This window comes from Lutjanus erythropterus, chromosome 17 (assembly GCF_056507025.1).
Source record: "Lutjanus erythropterus isolate fLutEry1 chromosome 17, fLutEry1.hap2, whole genome shotgun sequence".
Taxonomy (NCBI): Eukaryota; Metazoa; Chordata; class Actinopteri; order Lutjaniformes; family Lutjanidae; genus Lutjanus; species Lutjanus erythropterus.
This window is the reverse complement of record NC_139333.1, coordinates 16,076,326-16,098,960: the sequence shown is the minus strand read 5'-3', so window position 1 is coordinate 16,098,960 and position 22,635 is coordinate 16,076,326. Positions and strand designations below refer to the sequence as shown.

Sequence of the window (22,635 nt, the reverse complement as noted above, 5' to 3'; positions counted from 1 at the left end):
TATGTAGGTTGAGGTAACAATCGTAGTTGGGGTTCAAATAACTACAGCACGGATGTCAAGTGACAGAAATGACATCACTCACATGATGGAGATGAAGTGATGTAAGTCACACACATAATTGAACTTAATTCAATTCAAACTTTAAATACCTCCATGTTGAGTTTTTGTTTCACAGAGCCCAGTCTCTTGTGTTGAAGTTTGTTTGTTTGAGCCATCCATCCACCTCACCTTGCTCTTTATACTTTTCCTGTCATATTTAAGCATCCGCTGCCTAACAATAATGGGAATCATGAGTCGGAATGAGCTGCTTGCGCATTTGACCTGGACACACTGTTCTGGTGAGAACTGGCTGGTTCAGCACATAGCGGCTTTAATAGCATGCCCTTTATAAATGAAGGGCACATACAAAATGCTTTTTAAAGTGTTAGCATGTGGAGATAACTAAATCTGGATGTAAAAGGGCATTTAAAATTTCATCTTTTAATGTGGTGATGAACAGAAAATGTGACTTAACAGATCCCTTCTTTCGCTGCAACTCCCTTTTTAAATATAGGAATCAATATTACTAACTCAGCCTTGCCCATGGCTAGAAGCCTGCATGTTGAAACCATACAAAATCATTAAGCTGCATTAGTAAGCTCTTAAAACCACAGTGGTACAATGGTTAGCTTTTATTCAATAAAGCTGGGATAATTAATTCAAAGCTGGTACACTGTACTCTGAGTGAATACAACATGGAATTACAAGAACAAAAACACAAAAACTATCTCTCTCTCTCACACACACACATGCACACAGCCTAAAATACAGACACAAAAATGTAAAATAAGGCACACAAGAGCCATACAAAAGACAAATACCCAGAGAAAGGGACATCCACAGTGCACAAACATAAAAGTGTGCACGTGCAGGCATTAATGTGAACTGTGTATTGATTAACAAATACAATACAAATACAGACGGAGTCTAGCGCACACTCACAGGCACAAACACCTTTAGCTGGAAGCTATGTTACATATTCATAAATGCAGTATTATATGGCTGGCTGACAACTCTCTTTTTTGCCTCTAACCCTTTTCCTAAAAATAGAGAGGAGCTTTACTCTGCTCTGTGTGAAAGACAAAGCTTGACATCTTGAAATTTTGTCTGAAATAGTGGGAAAAGATTTCTGTATTGACACTGATGTTGCAAATGACTCCTAAACAAGCTTATTAGCATAGTACTCGCTCAGGTGTTTGGATAAGGGACGCTCAAAGCAACTGTTATGCAAATGCAGATGCATTTCTTCTATAAAATCAGCGTCAAAGTTTAACATTGAATACTGAGTCGTCACAGAGGCAGCTGGGTGATTCTTGCATGATGCATGACAGATGGCAAAAGCAATGTGAAAGTGGATTGCATCATAGTAAAATGCCTAAACACATACTCTGCATATAAAACTGTGGAATGCTTTGACGTGTGATGAAGGTAGACATGAGGAGGGAAACAGGAAGACAAGGAAAAAGGAAACACAATCTGAAGAGGGAATAAAAAGACGACAGAAAATGCATGCTCTCTCTCTAACAAACAATCAGTCACAAAAAGCTGACTTTGATTGGCTCAAGGTCGGATGGCTGGTCTCTTTTCAGAACCGTCATTTTGAAACATTTGGAAAAAATATGTTTCTAAGCATCCTCTTGTGCAATAAGTCTGATGTCTTCAATCTTGTGCCTAACAGACAACACAGCAAGCAAGTGGAAGGAGACCGATTCACTCCCTTCATCGTCATTGTGGAGGGAAAAACAGACATATAGAGAGACTGATGAGAGTTTGAAATCTTGATCTTTGTATCCCCATAGAAGGTTACTGTATCACTGGGGAGACACAGCTTTCCACACACCTCACAAGTTGAGTCAATAACATTAGATGTGGAAAACTGGATTATTTTTGTGTGTACTTAAAACCCTTACAAAAATCAGAATTTGATGATAGCATTTTGAAAAAAGACGACATAGGATAGTACAAATTACAGCAAGGCATTGAATATCACTGTGGACTCACTATTTCACCCAGACTTCTCTTGATGTCTACCATCTAGAGAATTTTGGTGGCATTTCCATGAAGACTTGTGGAGAAGGGATGCACAATATTGGATTTTTGGCAATATCTGATTTGCCAATATGTTCCATGTAGTTTTAGTAACTGCTGATGCTGATACCATTATCTTCACATATTTTTCCCACCTGCCACAAAAGAACATGAAATTTCTCCTGCGGATAATTAACTTATTATTCTGTCTACATGATGGCCGAATGACAGATGCAGCCATAAAATACAATACTTTTAAAAATAAAATACAATGATCACTGCCAACTCCTACTGTTTAGCACATACAGTGAAGCTTGTTAAGAAAATTTTGGGCTGTAATGGGGTTCAGGATGAAATATGCTAATAATGGACAGGTCTGGGTCAGGTTCAGACAGAATTTTGTGGGGCTTGGGGCCAAGTTTTAACCTTTTTTAATCAGCCATTACCCAAATTCATCCATTGACTGAGTCATGAGCCAGGATTGTGTGATTGTATGAAAAACATTTTGCATTTGTGCACCGCCTAGTGGCAGAATATCCAGGGACTTTTCAGCAAAGCTTGAACCTAGCATCCAAACATGCAGAGATTTGTTACACTACTTTGTAGACAAAGTTCTTAATAGCACATCCAAGTGAAAATGGGGTTGTCTTTCATGGATCGATTCTTCAGGGCTCACAAAATCCAGAACAAAAATAATTTTGTTTCTGAGATTTATGGTTATGGTTGGCTAAGAAGAAGAAGAAGAAGAAGAGTAATCCTAACTGATATAAACGGTTTCCAGCAGATTTGCTGCTTGGATCTCTAATAAAAGACAGAGAGTGACAGTAATATGACAGAGTAGAAGAACAAGAAAGGTAATTAAGAAAAATGTTTATATATTTGACGAGAGATGAGAAAAGACAAAGAGTGAATGATCAAGACTTAGAAACAGAGATAATGGCTGTAGATTATAGTTCAATTTCACATCTGACCTGACTCACACCCTCAGTCTAGCTGATCCAAGAAGAGAAAACCTGAAGTGACCCCATGACCTCATAAAACAAGCTCCAAACAGAAGAGTTATAATGATGACTTGAGAGTGTGTATGTGTCTGAGGTAAGACTACAAATTTATGAATGTCTGTTGAGTTTGTTGTGTGTGAGTGCTGAGTTTATTGATATTTCAGAACACACAGCGAATAAAAAAGTGTGAAGCGTGTGTGCTGTCTTTACAAAAAATACGCAATCAATCCACCAAATTTATTGTTGTTTCACAGCTTCAGAGACAGACATTTCTACAGCTAGAGAAGGAAGGAAAACACTTTCTTTTGCTTAGTTTTGGATTAAAAGAACAATATTAAACACTGTTTCTTTATGATACGTTTAATGTATTCTTGCTTTGTAAACAGCTCTCTATATGCTTTTCCACTGCCAGGGGGCACGGTCAGCCATCTTTGCAAAATTCAATACTAAAGCATGCAAACAAACTGAAAAGAAATAACATGCATCGGCCAGCCGACCTGAAACTGGTGGTGGGTTATAGACAGACCGATGGCGAGCACAGAGGAGGTGACCACCCACTGTGCCCTTGTGTGCGTTTTATATTAGTTTGGAATGAGTGCCTGTTTATTTTTATACATTTCCAGTAGGTGGTGAAAAGTGTGCTGCTGCCGCTCACAGCTGATGCTGCTGTACACATTTGTTTTGAGTGGAACTGTGAGATTTGTATAATGAAAACAGACTGGCTTAAGTTCATACATTTTTTTTTATTTGTTTCTGGTATCTCATGACACTAAAGCACATCATTTAAGTTGTAATCAAAATTGAATTAAACAAGTAAACACCAATCATGCTGTCCAGACTTAACGCCATCTGTTTGATTGTGTGTGTGCATGTTTGCGTTCGTGTAGCTGCCTTTGTGAGGACCAGCATGAGTTTTAACCTTTGAAATAGGGACCATTTTTCAAAGTGAGGACATTTAGGCTGGTTCTCACTTTATTTTTACGTTAATGGCCTCCGCGGGACCTTTATGTGCTTCTCTCAAGGTTTCAGACAAGTTGTCATAAAAATGTCAAAATGAGACAAAAGGAGTAAGGTGCAAAAAGACGTTATTATTTGTCTGATCAACCAACAACATTATCTGTCTCTGTATCTATATCTGGATAGAGGATCAGAAGTGACCATGGTTTATACCAGAAGTCGCATAAATTGGGCAAACATTTCATTTTCTACCCTAATATTCATTGACAATGCAATTATTGTGCCTTCAATACATTAAAATGATTTAATGTTGGCATCTCTTTTTATTTTTAGCTGAACTGAGTTTGTAACTGTCTGAATCCCACCACCACCTCCCTTTTAACTGGGAGATATTGAAAAATAAGAAACTGAAAAACATGTTCTACAGACAGAAAAAAAAAAAACTATTGCAATATACTTCCAAATACTGATGAGCAACTTCAGAAAGAACAAGTATCTGTTTTCCTTGAATTATCTGTGCTTTCCCAAATAACGTATTAGGATTTGGGTGCATCTCTAGTCAGAAGCAGAGGGAGAAGTGGAAGGAAGAGGCAGCGGTGGCGTGGGCCTCGAGGGGAAATTCAAATTTTTCACTTGTTATTGTACTGAAATATACACACATGCACAAACAGAACCTATATACATACATCGATGTATAGAGAGATGCCAAAGAGGGAGAGGAAGGCCTGCCACATAGTCAGACACCCCGAACAGTTAGGGATTCAGTGCCTTGCCAAGGGGCACCTTGGCAATGCCCAGGAGGTAAACTGGTGCCTTTACCACCTATGTGTGTGTGTGTGTGTGTGTGTGTGTGTAGAGCTTCTGGTCAGAGAAAACAGTTCTCTGAAAAATTTCTTCTTGTTCCCTGTAGCGTGATTTTGCATAGCTGTGTTATATTTTTAATGTTCTATAGTGAAATATGGGGCAGTAGAACCATATTAAGTGCTCTTTGCTTTAATCCATCAGAGAAAAGTTCATCATAAAAGATTCTGCTCTTTGCATGTTCAACCTCCCTCTCCATATCTTAATTACACCTACAGTAAATTGATGCCATTTATTAATTCTGCAGATGAAAAACAGATCATTTGTCTCAGCCAGGAGGAGCAACTATCATCCAAAACTTCAGATGCTTTTTTTTTGGTTGGGTGTGTGAAACTGAGATTGATGTCTCTCTCTCTCTCCATTGGATTTCCACTCATGCAGCAACCAAATGGCTGCACAAGACAGCAAGTATAAACTCTGTGCATGTGTTTGTGTGTGGGTCAGTCTGGCGGAGCGTGAAATATCAGCCTCCAGGTTTATTGGTGTTTTATTAGTGGTTTACAGCTTCTGCAGGTAAATGTTCAGGTAGGCAGACATCTCTCTCTTGTTTTGGTCAAAAAAGCAATCTTTGCATTCAGTAGGTCTCGTCAGCAACCAGACGAACAACAAGTCTAGCATTTATTTATTTTCAGTGAGAAGAACGTGTATATCTCTGATGCTCAAACAGAAAAACAGAACAAAGCAACAACTAAGCATCATGGCAAGATCTCTTCTTTCTGTGTATAGATGGCTACATGAAATCTATTGTACGGATGCATGAATAGAAAATATGCAAGAACATGCTGTGTGTTTAAATTATGATAAAATCTGACTAACATTAATTATGTTAACAATGAGCATCTCTCTCACTAGTAAGGATGGCAGCAATTATGTAGGGCTGCCCCAAAAGAGCAATTGTATTTTTCTCTGTATCAGCATGAGCCCTATTTTCCCATGTTTTTGTGTCTAAGTGAATAAAGGGAACAACAATTTGTTATAGGCAATTGTGGACTGTCAAAGTGCATCCACTAAAAGTGTTTGTTTTGCCACTGACAGACTCAGATTGTTAGTATGTGTGTTTGACAACATTATGGAAAGTATCCTGGTTAAAGAGTAAGATCCTTTTTGTTATTCAGAAACAAACCATTCATCACCAAAACCAACTAGACTCCATTTACAGAAACAGTAATTTTCTAAAAATTGTAAAACACACCTCCTTCAAACTTGACAGACACAAACTCTCCATTGCTCCAACAATCACCAACTTTGGTTTGGTTTGGTCAAAATATCAAGAGAAGAGTGAGACGAAGGTTGGACATCAGAAAACAACTGAAATATTTTCACATCAAATGAGGTGAATGAAGGGTTTATTTCAACTTTGTAGTTGCCACTCTTTATAGTAGTGTGCATTGTCTGCGGTGGATTCACGGGAAATGACACAAACATCAAAATTCAAAAGACGGGAGCCAGCACATGTGCACACTGCATATAATTTGGGTGCACATGTATACATCATGTAATGATATAATCCATAAGAGCAGAGCTGAAGAGTATGAATATTTGCGACAGTACAAGTGTAGCATTAGTGAGGTACAAAGAAGACCGATAGGCAAATTGCTCATATTCTCCAGTTGTATTTTTGACATAATAGCTGCACAAACTGCTTTTCCTGACCCCAGTGATCCATAAATGAGGCATTTTGAACGGCCCTATGGTACTTGTACTACTATGATGTTCTTAATGTTATCACCAGGAACAGCAGGTTTTGCCACCAGAAGTGAAATTTTAAGGATTATATAAGCATGCACTGTGTGCGCATGCATGTGTGTGCGCGTGCGTGTGTGTGTGTGTGTGTGTGTGTGTGTGTGTGTGTGTGTGTGTGTGTGTGTACCTGTATTCCTCCTGAGTGAACACAGGAATGACAGAAGGCTGGAGGACTGTGATCTCTACCAGAGTTGTGTTCTCCTTTGCAGGCTTGCCATCATCATAAGCCACCACCACCAGCTGCCAATCAAACACACGTAGGTAAAGACAGAGTCACAACATTCAGTCGATATCCACGATTGTTTGCAATGTTGCTGTCTGGTGCCACCACTGCTCTCTGTTTATACCTTCTAACATTGCAAAGACATCAGTTCACACCTTTACACAGTCTGCTGACAGCCAAATAAATGGATGCACCTAATGCAAGACAGGCTGATACTAAACCAAAATAATTGTCTGCATCTTTGTTGCCTGCTTTCTAAAAGCACATTATTTGCATGGGAATTGGAGAATAGGATGAGTGTGCATCCCACTGGTGTGCTTATTTTTTCCTGCTTAGCCTTTCTTCTTCATTTAATTGGGGGGTAACCACTGTTAACCGGACCCAAAGGAATCCTAATGAGGGGCAAACTTAAATATCAAGACATTGAAAATATTGTGTTTCCTGCCTCTTACTCAGCCAGGAAATTGTTACTGATGTTTCATTGCCCTTCTTTATATTCATACGATAACTCACACCAACCAGGAGCACATAGATAACTTTAACTGGTGGAAACTCACTCAATCTCACTCCGTTTTTCAACTGCAATGATTATTAGAATTGGTTGCTTTTTAGTTTTGAACCTGTTTGTTTTTAACCTTGCAAACTTGCTTATGCATGCCAAACTGCTCCAAAATTGTTTTTTTAAAATACCCAAAGCTGTGGTGCTTTCAAGAGAAAATTAGATAGAAGTTTGTTATGTGTCAGTGAGACTGTCTAACTGACTGTGTGTCCTATTAACAATGATACCTTAAACAGCATCTACCTCAGTCACACTACCAAAATTGTACACAGTGTTGGACTGATTCATTTTGTTTGAGTTATTGGGAGCAAACGAAGTAGAATTAGTCCCCTGAGTGACATCTTCAGAGGACGCTGAATCCTTGTTGTGTTAATTAAAGCCCAATGAAAAGATGAAATTAGCATGGCCCAAAGCCCCATTGAGGAGTGCAGCTGGGGAAAAAGGCAGTTTTGAAACTAATAAGCTACTGCGGTATACTTTGTACAGTGGATAGGGATTTATAAGAGCGCTCTGTACAAAAGACACCTTTATGTACACAAATGCTACAAGTAAGCAAGTACAATCTGAAAGTGATGATCAAATAAATGTTTAATGACTCATTTCATGTGATGTTGTCCCAATCCCTCCACACACTAAATTCCAAAAGCTACAGCAAAGCAGGGATGCATCAGATAATTCCTCTCCAATAATGATGTCTGTATTGTACTACAGCCCCCGTGCCAGTGTTTACAGTTTGAATAGATCAATTTGATTGATTGGGAATTACATTAAGTGATTCAGCATACTGTATTTACTTTGTGATATACAGTGGACTCACTGCCACTTGATTATATTCAATACAATGAATAAATTACTGCCTCATGGAAGTTAAAACCTTTCCATTGTAGATGTGCATGTTTTATAATGTGAGTGTTAAATAAAAAATACACTTTTGTTTTGTATCCAGTTCTGATCAGTGTCATGTAGATGAAACTGAGCCTCAGGCATCTTTTACAGAGTGCTGTTTACAGAGTTTGGCAACAGGGGTTGCAAGGGTTGCCAACCTCTCAACCTCTCAATCAAGTTTAATCAAAGAGTTGTTTTCCCTTTACGGACTGACAAAAACAAAATTTTACACTTCTGATTTTTTTTTCTCTCCTTTTCTGGCTGTCTCCAAACTAAGATAAGATAAAATTCCAAATTTTGAAATCATGCCAAAGACTTGCCCCTTCTTCAAGCTCCGGCAATTTCTTCCAGACTCCAGACACCCGATATCTAGTGTTATAGGTCTATTCACAACCTCTGTATCTACTAACCATCTGAAAGAACCTCGTCCACTGAGCTGAATCCTGAGGTGTCTGAAAACACTGGGAATGAAGGATAGACAAAAATTCAAACTTGCTTCTTTAACGTCATGTACAAACGGTAGCTGCCAAGATGATTTTGTGTGTCTGGAAATCACATACTGTACACCCTCAGCTTCCAGAAATGGCTCAACAAAATAATCATAATCACACAAATGAAGGGAAATGGTCCTACAAATCTACAGCATCGAATCAAGGCCGGGGTCTATTGACTATCTTAAAGATAAATAATTGTTAGATGTGTCAGTCTATCCTTTACCTGTGCTCCAATAATACCTGACTATGTAACAGCATGAAAACATCTCTTTTCTTATTATGCTTGAGTCTGTTGGGATTTTATTTGTCTTATGTAATTTATATGTGTCCTGAATATAAACTGAAAATTTTGAAAATTAAGAACAAAGAAAAGAAATGTTCCCTTTTGATATTATTTGATTTTAAATAGACTGACATTTCCTGAAGCAAGTAAGCATCATCTGGTGCAGCAGAATTACTTTTTCTTATTTACTTTCCCGAAAATCCTCTCACAACCCCAAAGTTTCACCATGTTGCCCCCTGTGGGGGGTCCTGACCACTGGCATACAGCATAGTGTACATTATGGATTACTGGTGACCTGTAAGTCAACTTTGTGTGTGGATACTTACACTGAACTTGAGGTTGGGCTCCTCGTTGAGGTTCACTCTGGTCACAACATGTCCCGTCTTTTCGTCTACACCAAATATACTTGCAGAGTACGGAAAAGCCTCCTGGTCCACTTTATAGCGAACTAAACCTGCTGGAGTACGCTATGAAAGAGAAGAGAAGTATATTTAGGATGACAGATTTAGATGAATGTGGCATTAGGATGAAATATCTCTGCCTGCTTGGAATGCTGCCACTTTTACACACTTTTTGCAGTAGCATCAAAATGAAAGCATACTGTAGTAATGATTATGTAATGAATGTTGCTCTATTTAAAATTCAAAGCAATTAGTTAGGCCCTAAATGTCAAAAAGTGTGTCCCTGTCTTGGTACCAAGCTTGTTGGGAAGGGGGCTAAATATGAATCAAAAGTTAGGCTAAATTTTGACGAGGGGTAGAAACTTGCATGGGCATTTTCAAAAGAGTCACTTGATGTTGCGCTTCAACATGAAAATACGTTTTTTTGCATGCCGTTTAATACTATTATTTTGAAGTATTCTAATTGAACATTTCTGCATACTGGGATCCCTAAACACTGCTGCAATTGAATAACTGGGCACTAATGCAAAGCTGAGACTCTCGTGGTCACTTTCCTCTGACGTCACACTCAGGGCGAGAAGGTGAAATGCTGTTATCAAAAGGATAGTGTCGTACTGCTGTGTTTCAGGTTGCAAGGTGTATAAATGTAGGATATCTGACAAACCGACTCCTGGCTGATCAGCAACTGAAAAGACACTTGATCGTGAAAATCAAGAGGGACATGGGGCCATATTTCAGGTTAAAAAAAATATGTATTTGTTAACACATTACCAACGTTAGACAGCAACTAACATTAGCATTAAACCACTTCTTAGTAAACGTTACAGTCACACGAAAGGAAAGCCGCAAATGAAACTTCCATTGATATTTTACGATTAATTTACTACTAATTTAATGCTAATGGTAACTATTCTCTAGTAGCTACTAGGTTAGCAAATATATTGTTTTACCTTGAAATGTGGCCCCACGTCCCTCCAGATTTTCAATATCCACCGTCTTTTCAGCTACTGATCAATTTGAAATCGGTGACATGACAATTTGACAAGAAAGTGCAGGTCCAACACTGGTCACTACTGCACAGACTCTGGCTCCAAAAACGACATCACCAGTGCAAGATGGTATCCAAAATATTTTGACCTCACTTATGGCAGTGGGAGTAAGTGGGGATGTAGCATTCATCTTTTATTCATGTCAATACATTTGACCTTACCACCCTGAGCTTGATGTCAGGGGAGAATCACCCACTGTGTGAATATGGTGAACTGTATTCATGTGTGGTTAGTCCCTGTTCAAGTGAGACCATTTTCTTAAACTTGACCTCGCTGTAATGACCTACTGTGACCTCGAAATTTTACAACCACGAACTAGAGATCAGGGGAGAATACAGTGTAAAAACAATATAGATTTTTCTGAAAATCATATACCAGATAAACAGTCGTTATTATTCTATTTTACTGTCATTTCTTGTGAAATGAGTTAGAGGTTGTATAAGCACTGCAGTCCTTCAGAGCTGTCTGCTCCACTGTAAGCTTTCATTAAATAACAGCTCATAGTGAGTCAGCAAAACTTCACTGTGACAAATTCTTATAAAGATTTGTATTTCAGAGGTAAACTTTAGGTCTGAAGGGTATAAATGACATCAACACTCAAATATTCTACATACAGTATATATCAAGGGCTGTTAATGTGCTATTTAGTACCTTGTTTGAGCACTGGGAGCTTTTAAAGTATGCAGCCTGGACAGTATAATGATACTTTTTGACCCAAGAGAGTCTAGCTCGATGCTTAACCCTCAAGTCTCAATCAATTCTGCTGATGCAGGAAGACGGCAAGCACATTAGTAAGAGGAACACGGGGCTTTTAAAGAGGCTTATGGGGCAACATCGCCAATGTAGAAGATTTCAGACGGAGATGGCGGATTGAAAATAAGATCATGGCTTCTTGAAGAGTAATGCAGAGTAAAGACACTTCTGTGTTTCTGCTATTTTTCATAAATATTTATTTGATGATTTACCATACAGTAAAATTGAAAATTCACCAGCTGGTTGTTTTCTGTTTCTGATAAATATGAGAGCTATTTTTCCACACTCAGCCGCTGCGTTTCAGATCTGCATCTAAACAAAAGGCTGTGTGACTCAGCAAATCCTCATAAGCTATATTCACACACACACTTAGATCCCGGTATGAGCATTTTACAACCTTTCAAACCTGGGTTAACTGCACCAGACTATCTAATGGCTCACAATGGAACTCTAAAGTGAGATAACCTTCATTTTACAGCGCGCAGAATAAAGCAGCCTATATTACAAAGATGTTTAGTGTTAAAAGCCCAATTGAGGGATCACTAAGTGCTACACTGGGGTAAAAAAAAACAACAGGAGAACAAAGTGCAAACACACACACACAGTGGAGACAAGCTTCATTATCCTGCATCATTCCCATACACAATTTGGGGAACAGACTGCGAAAAACAGTTTGATTGAATAGCAGCGGCTGGAAATGCTCACCGCAGGGTCAGAGTCATTGGCCGTCACTGTGGTTACGATGGTTCCCTTGACAGCATTAGGGGCAACCATGCCTCGGTACACTGACTGGCTGAATACCGGAGAAAAGTCATTCATGTCCTGAAGAGAGATAAACACACCCACACACACAGAGTAGTATGGCATTAGCATTGTAAACATACAGTACACCAAACTGTTTTTGGTTTCCAGCATGTGCCTGAAATTCCACGGTTAATTTAAACTGACTTTGCAAACAGCTGCTTTTTTGGCTTTCATTCTGATTCTTGAATCTAACTTAATTCTCATTTTCACTTTCGCCCTGCGGTCATCAAAATTACTCACTAAAGTGGATTCACTCTTCATAGGGAGCATTTGGCCTTCACAAAAGAGACCACAAATTAGTTCTTTTAAGGTTTTGTTTTGGCTTTGAGTTAGAAAAAAAAGTCAGTTCATCTGTCAGTAAATAGATGCAGTAGTGAGTGGAATAAATGGGATGATCATAGGAAGAACACCTGTGGGTCCTTTTTTTTTTTGTCTTTATTAATCACTTGGCTGCATGGTGGATTATAACATTTGCTTTGCAGTTGTCAAATTGAGATGCAGAGATGCAGGGGGCTTGTCCAGATTTTTCTGATTTTTTCTGACTTTGCTGAAAATCCATTCCTATTTTTAACTACAAATATTGGCCTGTAGTAGGTTTGGGTACTTAATAGGTATCGATCGAAATAAGCCAGTACCAAGAAGTATGGAAACCTATCCAGTTAAACAGTATCTGCATTCGATTTTTATTGGTATCACTTTCAGGGTACTGATATTGACATTGATATCATCATTTTTTAAATGATGCTCAGTCCAGCCTGTAGTGGTATCAGTCACATTTAAAAAAAAAACACCACAAGCTTGCCAGCTGGCAACAGTACAGTATATTAGAACATTAAATGGTGTCCAAGGCCTAAATGGAAAACAGCTTCAACAACAAATTTCACCATTTATTCATGATTAGACTATTTTCTGACACTGATAAACCCTAAGTTGGTTGATTGCTCTGCACTGAAATCCAACTGAAAGCGAAAAATTTGTGCAATGCTGCCTCGACCACTTCTTGCTCATCACAGCGGTTACAGTCAATGCCAGCAAACTTGCTTATTTACAGTGTAAATATGCAGCTTCTGACTTTCTGCATCAACAAAATAGTGACTTTGTGCCAAGCAGCACTTTGTTTTGGCTCATATCTGTAATCTTGGAGGCAAAGGACATACAAATGAGCAATTCCAGAGACTCCAATAATCATTTTCTCCTCCGCAGTTGTTTTTCCACAGCTGATAAAGAATAAAATCCTGCGAGACAGACACGTTGACCTCACTTATCCTTCTGTCCTTATTCTTAGACAAGCCAACTCTTTAAACAAACACCCACCATGACTCTGACAGTAACAGAGGCCAGTCCAGGAGGCATGGTTCCCTTGGTGTCCACAGCCTCTACACTGAATGTGTACACGGGTTCAGAGTCGGTCAGAGCCTCGTAGTCCAGAACCTTGAGAACTGACAGCTCTCCAGTGAATGGGTCGATGTGGAATAGCTGAGCGACGTCCTGGTCCAAGCCTTCAGTTCTGATTCGATATGTGAGGTTGGAGCCGAGGTCAGCGTCTATCGCCTACAGAGAAATAAAGAGTTCGAGGATGGGAAAGAAAGTAATATCATCGCCTTGTGAATTTTATGGCAACTTGAATTTTTTATATTTGCCAGAAGGACAAGCATCTCAATGTGCTGGACCGAGTAGCAGACTGTAGTATTTTCATTAGGTCTGTGTTGAGCTGGTATGTCAGAAATGCCTGTGGTGGTAGAATTTATAGTCTAGTCGCTGGTCCGTATCTTATTTTTCCTTCTGCGACTATTTTACTTTGTAGCTGAAAGGAAAATCTGTTTTTTTTTGCTTTTTCACATTTCACAAGAACGCAGTGTGTCCTCAAGTGTTGTCAAACTAAAATTCTGACTTTTTAAGATGTATCTAGTGCTGGCCAGAATGTTAAATAAAACCAAATTTATCATTTGAAAGGACATTCATGGAAATATCTCTAAGTATGACTATGATGATGAGTCTCATTGAGTGGACTCAGTAACTCAGAATTTATGACTTGCAGCACTTTTATTGAACTGAATTCAAGGGCAGCTCAGTTTTGACCTGCAGGCAACTTGATTCCAACTGGTTGAAAGAGCAGTAATAACTCAGAACATTAATGCCATGGCCCCTAGTTTGGTGCTTAAACCTACTACCAGGAATTTTAAACTGCTTATAAAACAGTCTCAGTTTAATTCTGCTGCCACTATTTGACCTAGAAAAGAAAACGAGACCATCAGTGAGACTCTACCTCTACCTCTTTACAAATATACTGTATGTTATTTTGTATGAAGGGTTTGCAAAAAGGAAGTTATGTTTTGAGAATCAAATGATTTACAATGGCTCAACCAGAGACAATTAAACCTCTGATCAAGAGTTAAATAGGAGTAGAAGAAATTACAAGTCACTGGTAAAAGAACGTGGAAGCATAGCATCAAAATCTGTGCAGATTTAAAGAGGACCAGGATCCCATTTCACTGTTCAGTGCAATAACACATTTAACAAGCCGGAATTAACAGGCATGGAAGAAGAAATAGAGGGTTAGTAGGGGATTAGCACTACTGGAATTGGAATTGGACATTAGCTAAACTCACTATGGACCGACAAATCACATTTTAAACTTATTTAGTCTAACCACTGAGTCGACCGCAGAGCTCCCAAATAAAAGTGGGTTCCCAAAATATTTAGAGCACAACTGCACTGTTGTGGTTCAATAATAATCAAAGGAAATTTATGCTTCTCTGGACTGGAAACAAATTGAAACTCAGCGGGTATATGGGAGAAAAATGTTGACAACAGTATTGCCCCCGTCATGCAACACTGTATCATTTAAATGGGAGTTTTAATCATTTAATTATTCTTCTTTTGGGACCAAAACTATTTCAAATTTAAATAATACATTTGAGTTCTGACTTATGCTGTTTGTATTTGATAAATGGCTATTATTGAAGAAAAGAAGAAAAGCATTAATCTAACAGATGAATCCTAACTTTTGAATGGTAGTGTATATTTAATGTGATGTATGCGTATTTTATTAGAATCTCTTAAATAAGATTTTTTTTTTTGAAAGTTGTGATGAGCATTTGTACTGAGCGGGAAATCATTTGGCTGAAAATAAACTACAAATAATGTAACACAGATTGTATTTCTGAAAACCTCTCTGGCATTTCTGTACGGTTCTTGTTAATTATCAGCTGATGCAGATATAACTGCATGAAGCTAAAACCAGCCAATACATCAGGTGGGATGATTTAGTGGTGATGTGCGTATTTACATAGTGGAACCACACAATTTCTCAGACATTGACTTAGGCATTTTTCCCAGAAGGCTTATACTGTACAGTATAACACTACATTAGCTGCAGATAGACTAATCCATCAATCCACCCACTCACCTTTAACTGTAATATGACTGTATCTTTGGGGCTGTTCTCTGGTAGGCTGACATTGTAAGCTTGTTGGGTGAATGTCGGACTGTTGTCATCTACATCCAGAACAGTGACAGACAGCGTTAATCTGGATCGCCGGGGGTCGACAGCACCATCCCAGGCTTCAACGATCAGAAAGTAGTGGCCTTTCACCTTAAGGATGACAGAGAAATACATTCAGCCTGTTTACCGCCGTCTTCTTTTGTATTGCTTTCAGTGACAGTGACATTCATGTGAAAGCTGGACACATATATCACTTCTTCTGACCTCTCTGTCAAGTGGCACCGTAGTGTGAATTGCTCCAGTGGCATTGATGGAGAACAGCTTCTGGTGGTTGACCAGCCGATAATGGACTTGACCACTTGTCCCCAGATCTGGGTCCGTAGCCTAAACACAGATACGCAGAAATAACACACATGCACACAAACAAACATTAAATGAGTAATCTGTAGTATATTTATTGTAATCAGAATCACAAAATGACCATGATACGTCATCAGAAATGAAGGAAAAACACAGAGTTGAAATACTTGCTTGTCTGACAACAATACTACAGCCACAGTGTCCTCCTTTGAAATTTCTATTCCGCTCCATAACTCGTATTATTGTTTGCCTGTTTTGTGTTTATTAAAGGTTAAATTAATGAGTTTGTTGTTTATGAGTCGTAAAGCAACTTGCTTCGACCACAGGATTTCAACCTACATGATATACATCTATGACACTCCCTATTTGGACTGCAGCACTCATTTTTGGATCCACAGTTGTTCCATATTGCTCCTTTAAGAAAATAAGGACTTAAGGTTTAAATGATCTGTTTTGAAATGCATGCAATACATCAGAAAGCCTTTGAGGCAAATCATTTGTTTAATTAAAAGTGAGTTTCCTCTCAAATTAATCCAAATGTGTGTGCGAGTATTTCTATGAATATGTACAAATTATACTCTTAACTTCTTTTGGTTTTGTCAACAATGCTTCTGCTTTCTCCTTCTAGAATAAAGAACAATATTTATAATATTTGTGTATGTATATACAGTATATATATACATATATATGTAAGTGGGTGAGTGTGTGTGCCTGTATAAAAGGGAGAGAGGCCTGAAAATTATTTACAGATGGGTATGCGATCACAATTCATTTGTATTAGGTCTTCTGACCTTCAACAGTACTTCTAACAAACCATTCTATACAGTCTTAAACATCAGCAAAGATAGGTCACAGTTGTAAGAAAAAAATCTTTTTTCCTTTCATACTACTTCTTACTCCTTCATGTTTTTGCTCCTGTCTGTAAGTTTTACAATGGGTGAAAATTCACACTTTCAGCTTTGACAAGGTGACAAAGACAGACCTTGGTGATCCATTCTCTGCCTGTCTCTCATTTCTCCTGGCGTCGGCTCTCCTTTTTCCCCTAAGTGCAACTTGTCCAGAGGAGTTAAACTTACTTTCCAACAGTAGCAATTGTTCAACTTTTCCAGAGTTAATGAGACAGTGGTTTCAATTTTCACTCGGAAAAAGGTAACACAGAGTGTCTTCTTTCCTTTGTTGCACTTTCATCTGACTATCTTTCCGCATTCATGGACTACAGTCAAACTCTGACTCCGTCTCCACATCATCTCTTTCAACTAATAAAATAAGGTGTTGAGAAGGTGACAAATTGCTATCCGGAGTTTCTTCCTCCAATCAGCACTCTGCCGGCATTAAAATAGATGAGACCAGAGCAGAGGCGAGCAGAACTGAGGAAATATCAACATGGTCTGTGAGTGTGCGTTTGGGTGTGTGCGGTGAACGTTTGCTTACGTTGCTTTTTGACTCTAAAAGTCCCCAAAAGAAAAATATAAGTTGAGAGTTAGTGCTGTAGCAAGTTTTAAAAATAATTGCTTCAAACCTGTTCTTATGGCTAACGATAAGAAAACTGTGTGTGTGTTTAATGTTATCAGTCAGAGCTTGAGAAGACAGGACTTTACATAACAAAGTTAGCGTGGAGGATTATTTTAAAGTTGATTATAGTAAAACATGACAGCCTTATGATTAAGTTCAATCTTTATGGTATTTGCATACATTATGTTTCAGTGTTAATTTCTTAGAAAACAAGTGATGATAAATTGTCTTTGACAAAAGATATTACCATACAAGGTGATTTATTCATCATTTATGACAAGGTTGTAAAATGAGATTTTGATGTGGTTCCCTCTCTGGCTGATGGCTGGCTGAAAAGATAAATATATAGAAAAAATACAGAACAAATAAATTCATTTGGTGTACTGCTGAGGATGAATTAAGCAGCCTCACAGCTTGAGGGAAGAAGCTGCTCATCAGTCTGGTGGCATGGCTGCGGATACTTCTGTATCTCTTGCCAGATGGCAGCAGAGTGAACAGGCTGTGACTGCTGGTGGTGGGTATTATCTTTTAGTATCCTTTGGGCTCTATGCAGGTATTCTTTCAGAGAGTTTTTCTGTCCTGGGCCATGCGCATCCCACGCCAGTTTGTAATGTTTGCAATCAGGATGCTTTTATTGGTCTTCTGTAGAAGTTAACAAGGACATGGCATGGGAAATTGAAGAAATGCAGCCATTTCTGAACCTTCTTTACCAGTGTGGAGACGTGCAGCAACATTCAGCACCATATCAAGCGCTCCTGCTGCCTCAAGCGAAGCACAGCCTGCAGGTCAAGTAACATCAAGCACCAGTATATTCACGCTGCTAACAGGTAAAGATGGCTGGTAAACTTTAACTTTTGTATTCATTCCTTGATACGCGATACTTTCGTTTGGAGAAGTCTTGAAACTATTAAAAGCTACTCATGTTTGTTGTTCATGTTTTTATTGTAGGATGAGTGGGCAGTGATGAGGCACTACTGGTAGAGTAATGTGGTGTTGGATCCACTGTTATTCCATAAATGTGATTCCAAGTCAATTTATTATTGCAATTATTCAAGTTGAGCAATTCAAGTTAAATGATTCAAATTCAGTTACTAGTGTCACATTCGTGCCCATACAAACCCTTCTGCTCACTATTCAGCCAAAGCAGTGAGGTAACAAAAGAAGGCAGCATCTCCCTGACAAGTCACTCAAAAAGAAGACTGAGATTCAACACAGAGGGAAAATATTATTAGCTGAAACACAACATGGAGTAATGGCAGCTGAATTTAAATCCCACTGTTGATGTAAATGTATTAAAATAATACTTTTATAATTGGATCACTGAAAGTATGGAGAAACAAAGCAGCATGTAACTATTATGTTTAACATGAAAGTTCGTTCTAAACAAAAACAAAAAAGCAAATTTCATTGATCCATCAAACTCAATCTGTGGATGAAGGCCATGAGATGTCAAACTAATGCATTGTGACTTGCAGCATGTTTATCATATAATATATATAGGCTGTAACTTTCTACTCTATATAGCTTGAACATTTTAAATTATAACTTTAGTTGCAGTGTCAAAATTGTCATTTGAATATGTTTATCTAATCCCAATTACTCATTTCATATCTATATTCCATTTTATTTGCTCTGCTGTGTCACTTCTTGCTGTTGCTGTGACCCATTTTTCCACTGTTTGCCCAATTTTGGATCATTAAACTTTCATTTTACTTCACACAGTGACTATGAGGATTAATAAATGTGTTTTTTTCTTGGCCATTTTGTGTAGAATGTAAGAGAGAGGAACGAAGTCCTCTTGATGTGATCGTATTCAGTGATGTATCGATATCTGGGTGTAAAACTATTAGAAATGTAATGGAGCATCCAGCTTTTGGGTGATTATCTTGAGTTGTTTGGAGAAGAGAAAGACACAGAATGAAACATGGACAATGAGAGACACAGAGTAGAAAAGAAAGTGAGAAAGAAAGTAAGGAAACTAAGAGAAAGGAAACAAGACTCAATTTGCAACTGGGTAAGTTTTGTAGAAAAAAAGGAGAATTGGATGTAATGTCTGTGTTCATATGTTTGCATTTCCAAAGACACATCCATGCAAAGCGGTGTAAAAGAACTGATTGAACATTTTTTGGTTTTCAGACACTTCTCTATCAGTGGCTGTCAAGTTTAGATACATTTTCAGAAAAAAAAAAATCAGTCTTGCAGTTATAAATACAACTTGGATGATGAATTATTATAATTTGGATATGACATAAATGTGAAATGAAGCTCCCTAATTAAAATGCTATTTCAGCAATGACCAATTTATTGGACAGGCTCAGAAAATATTCATTGTCCATCCGTTATCTATAACCGCTTATCCTTTGGAGGGTCATGAAGGGCTGGAGCCGGTCCCAGCTGACACTGGGTGAGAGGCGCGGACAGGTTGCCAGTTTATCACAGGGCTGACACACAGAGACAAACAACCGTTCATGCTCACATTCACGCCCAGAGGCTATTTAGAGTCACAAATTAACCTATTAACCTGCATGTCTTTGGTCTGTGGAGGGAAGAGCCCAGACAGACACAGACAGAACATGCAAACTCGGCACAGAAAGGCTCCAGCCACAAACTCCCGAGCCACAGACGGGTCCCAGCCAGCCGGGGGAGTCCTTGCTGTGAGGTGACCTCACAGCCTCTCCGCCGCCGTGCCAAGAAATAGTCCAGCACATAACGTTTTGTGCTGTGCAACAGTCAATTATAATTTTTACACTTTAGTTTTGGTATGAAGTAAAGATGACCTTCGGACAGAGCCAAACCAAGCTAGCTGTTTCCTTCTGTTTCCAAGCATTATGCTAAGTTAAGCTAACCATTACTATATTTTAATGTACAGATAACGGGGTGATGTCACCTAACTCCCAGCAAGAAAGTGAATGAGCGTATTTTTCAAAACTATTCCCTATAGTGACACATTGTCAAGCTGTTATCAACAGATAATAAATATTATTTAGGTTCCAGGACTGTTTTTCACTTGTATTTCACATGTATTTCAAGAGGGAAAAAGTTACTTAATAGCACAACTAAATAGGCCCAATGTTTATCTCACATCATTTTGTGAGAGTTAAGAAATTCAGCCCTGTGTGATATCAGCCGACTGAACTGACTAGAAAAACTGAGGGAAGATAAATGGAGTGTAACTCCCGCCTACATAAACTATAAAGAATTATGATATTTGATATATGACAGGGAAACATTATTGTCCATTAAACGTTCCCTCAAGCTGCCTACAGTAAAGCTGTCATAGCATTGCATCTTAAACACTGGGTGAACTCCTGTAGATAGTCGGCTAGATTAATCGTCTTGATGTCAAATGTATTGATGTCTGCAGTTCCTGGAGACAGGCATTGTAGAAAGTGTGTGTGCATGTGTGACTCTCTCTGCCACTGTCCTTCCTCTTCTTTTTTTCTCTCTCTCTCTCGTCTTATCCCTCCCTCACCGTCTTTCTCACAGTTCTTCCAGCATAATTACATTGCCAGACAGTTAAAAGCCAGAAACACAATAGGATTAATGTCTCAGCTGCGTTGCTCCTGCTTCCTTTCAACACACACTGACAAAAAAAAGCAGCTTAAGGCCTGAAATATACTCTATCTCTACAATCGCTAGCTCTGCCTTTCCTGTTCGGGTGCTCATACCTCTTTTCTTCCAATTTCCCTCCTTTTTTTCTTTTCTCTTTTCATCACTTTCTCACCTCCACCTCTAATTTCATTCCTAGATACAGCCAGAAGTACCTGCAACTGAAACTAAATTAGAGATTTTCTTCTTCCATCTCTGAGCACATTTCTTTTGCTGCACCAATAAACCATACAGTCAGGTATTATAACAGTATGGGAGTCGTTCCTCAGCAAGTTACGCATAGAGACAAGCCATCGCTCCAGTCGTCTTGATCCTGCATTGTGGATTAGTGTGTTTGTGTGTGATTGCTTCTGTATTTGTGGCCCTCTTATTTTTTCTTTTAGGCTCTGCTTCCCATCAGGTAAATTTTGTGCTTCACCTGACTTCATTTCAACTGTTTGGTGCAGTGTCATATAATATAATGTATTTTTCTGCAGGAGAAACACACATACGGTATAGACATCCAAATGACAAATGAACCATAAGTGCATTGCCCGTCTCCACTAAAAATGTATTTCTACTTGCTCTGTGTTGTGTTGGTTGGTTTTAGAGCAGTAGTGCCTCTTTTGTCAGGCTTACCTTGAAAATTTGCTTTTTACCCCCCTTGTAAATTAATGGCTCATTCTACCTTTTGATATTTTTTGGTCATTTGATTTTTTTTCCAGAAATGGATATTAGAAAACAACAAACAAGTGCTTATTTGATTTTCTTTTATTTTTAACTAAATCGAAATACAAAGTGTTTTTCTTTGTCATGGTCAAAAGTGAAGAGCTGGTTTGATTTTCATTTTCTATTTCATATAACAAAAAAACAAAATCACTGGAAAACAGAAAGAAAAAAAGGCAATTCACTTGAGCGCAGTGAGATTTCTGAAGATGACAGGTCAGCTTGCTATGTCTAAAAACATATCAGAGTAGGTTTCCAGATATTTTAGTCCTGATGAAAGCAACACTGGCACATTGGATGCTTTCATCTTGTAAATGACCACATCTGGTCTCAAAGTATGAATATTTTTCAGTTCAGTGTTCTTTTTTTCCTTTCTTTTTTGGGGATGAAGTAGGAAATGAAAATCAAAACATGTTTTTTTAAAAGAAAAGGAAAAAAAAACACCTATTTCAATATTAATTTTTACATTTTAATACAAAAATCACATTTCTGAAAGGAAAATTCAATGACCCAAAGTTACACTGAATAATTAGGGGTTGTAAGCACACATCTACTCATTTTAAGTTGTCAGAGGCCAAAAACATTGGAAAAAAGTGCTGCCAGCTACTGTAAATGCAAACATATTAATATAAAGACAAGAAAGACATCATGCATCCCATATCCTTTTTCCAGTTCATTTAAATCAATGTTCTGCTCCCTAGCATTAATGGTGGATTTGTAGGATGTACTGAATCAGAATAAATAGTGAGATGTTGTTGTGGTAAATGAAAACATCATTCGCCACTCCACTGGCATGAGGACAGATCGATAATCTTCTTGAAGGTCTTTCCCTTCAAAGTTCTTATGAATCAATTTGAAAGACGTTAAGAGAAAGAAAGAAAATGTATAGTTTGTTTTCACCAAGGCATGTTTGTGCAGTGTATG

The 22,635-nt window shown here is 38.4% G+C and overlaps 1 protein-coding gene across 1 annotated transcript in view; it reads right to left on the bottom strand.

The window, feature by feature from the left end:
* LOC146312021 (protocadherin-15-like) overlaps nt 1–22,635 on the bottom strand; it is a 232,436-nt gene that overhangs the window by 78,902 nt on the left and 130,899 nt on the right. The window contains exons 21-26 of the mRNA XM_084740319.1: nt 15,790–15,909; nt 15,490–15,675; nt 13,395–13,631; nt 11,982–12,098; nt 9,400–9,540; nt 6,757–6,869 (exon numbers count right to left, since the gene is read on the bottom strand). Of these exons, the coding sequence (XP_084596445.1) occupies nt 6,757–6,869; nt 9,400–9,540; nt 11,982–12,098; nt 13,395–13,631; nt 15,490–15,675; nt 15,790–15,909 (914 nt within the window). The remainder of the gene's footprint in view (nt 1–6,756; nt 6,870–9,399; nt 9,541–11,981; nt 12,099–13,394; nt 13,632–15,489; nt 15,676–15,789; nt 15,910–22,635) is intronic.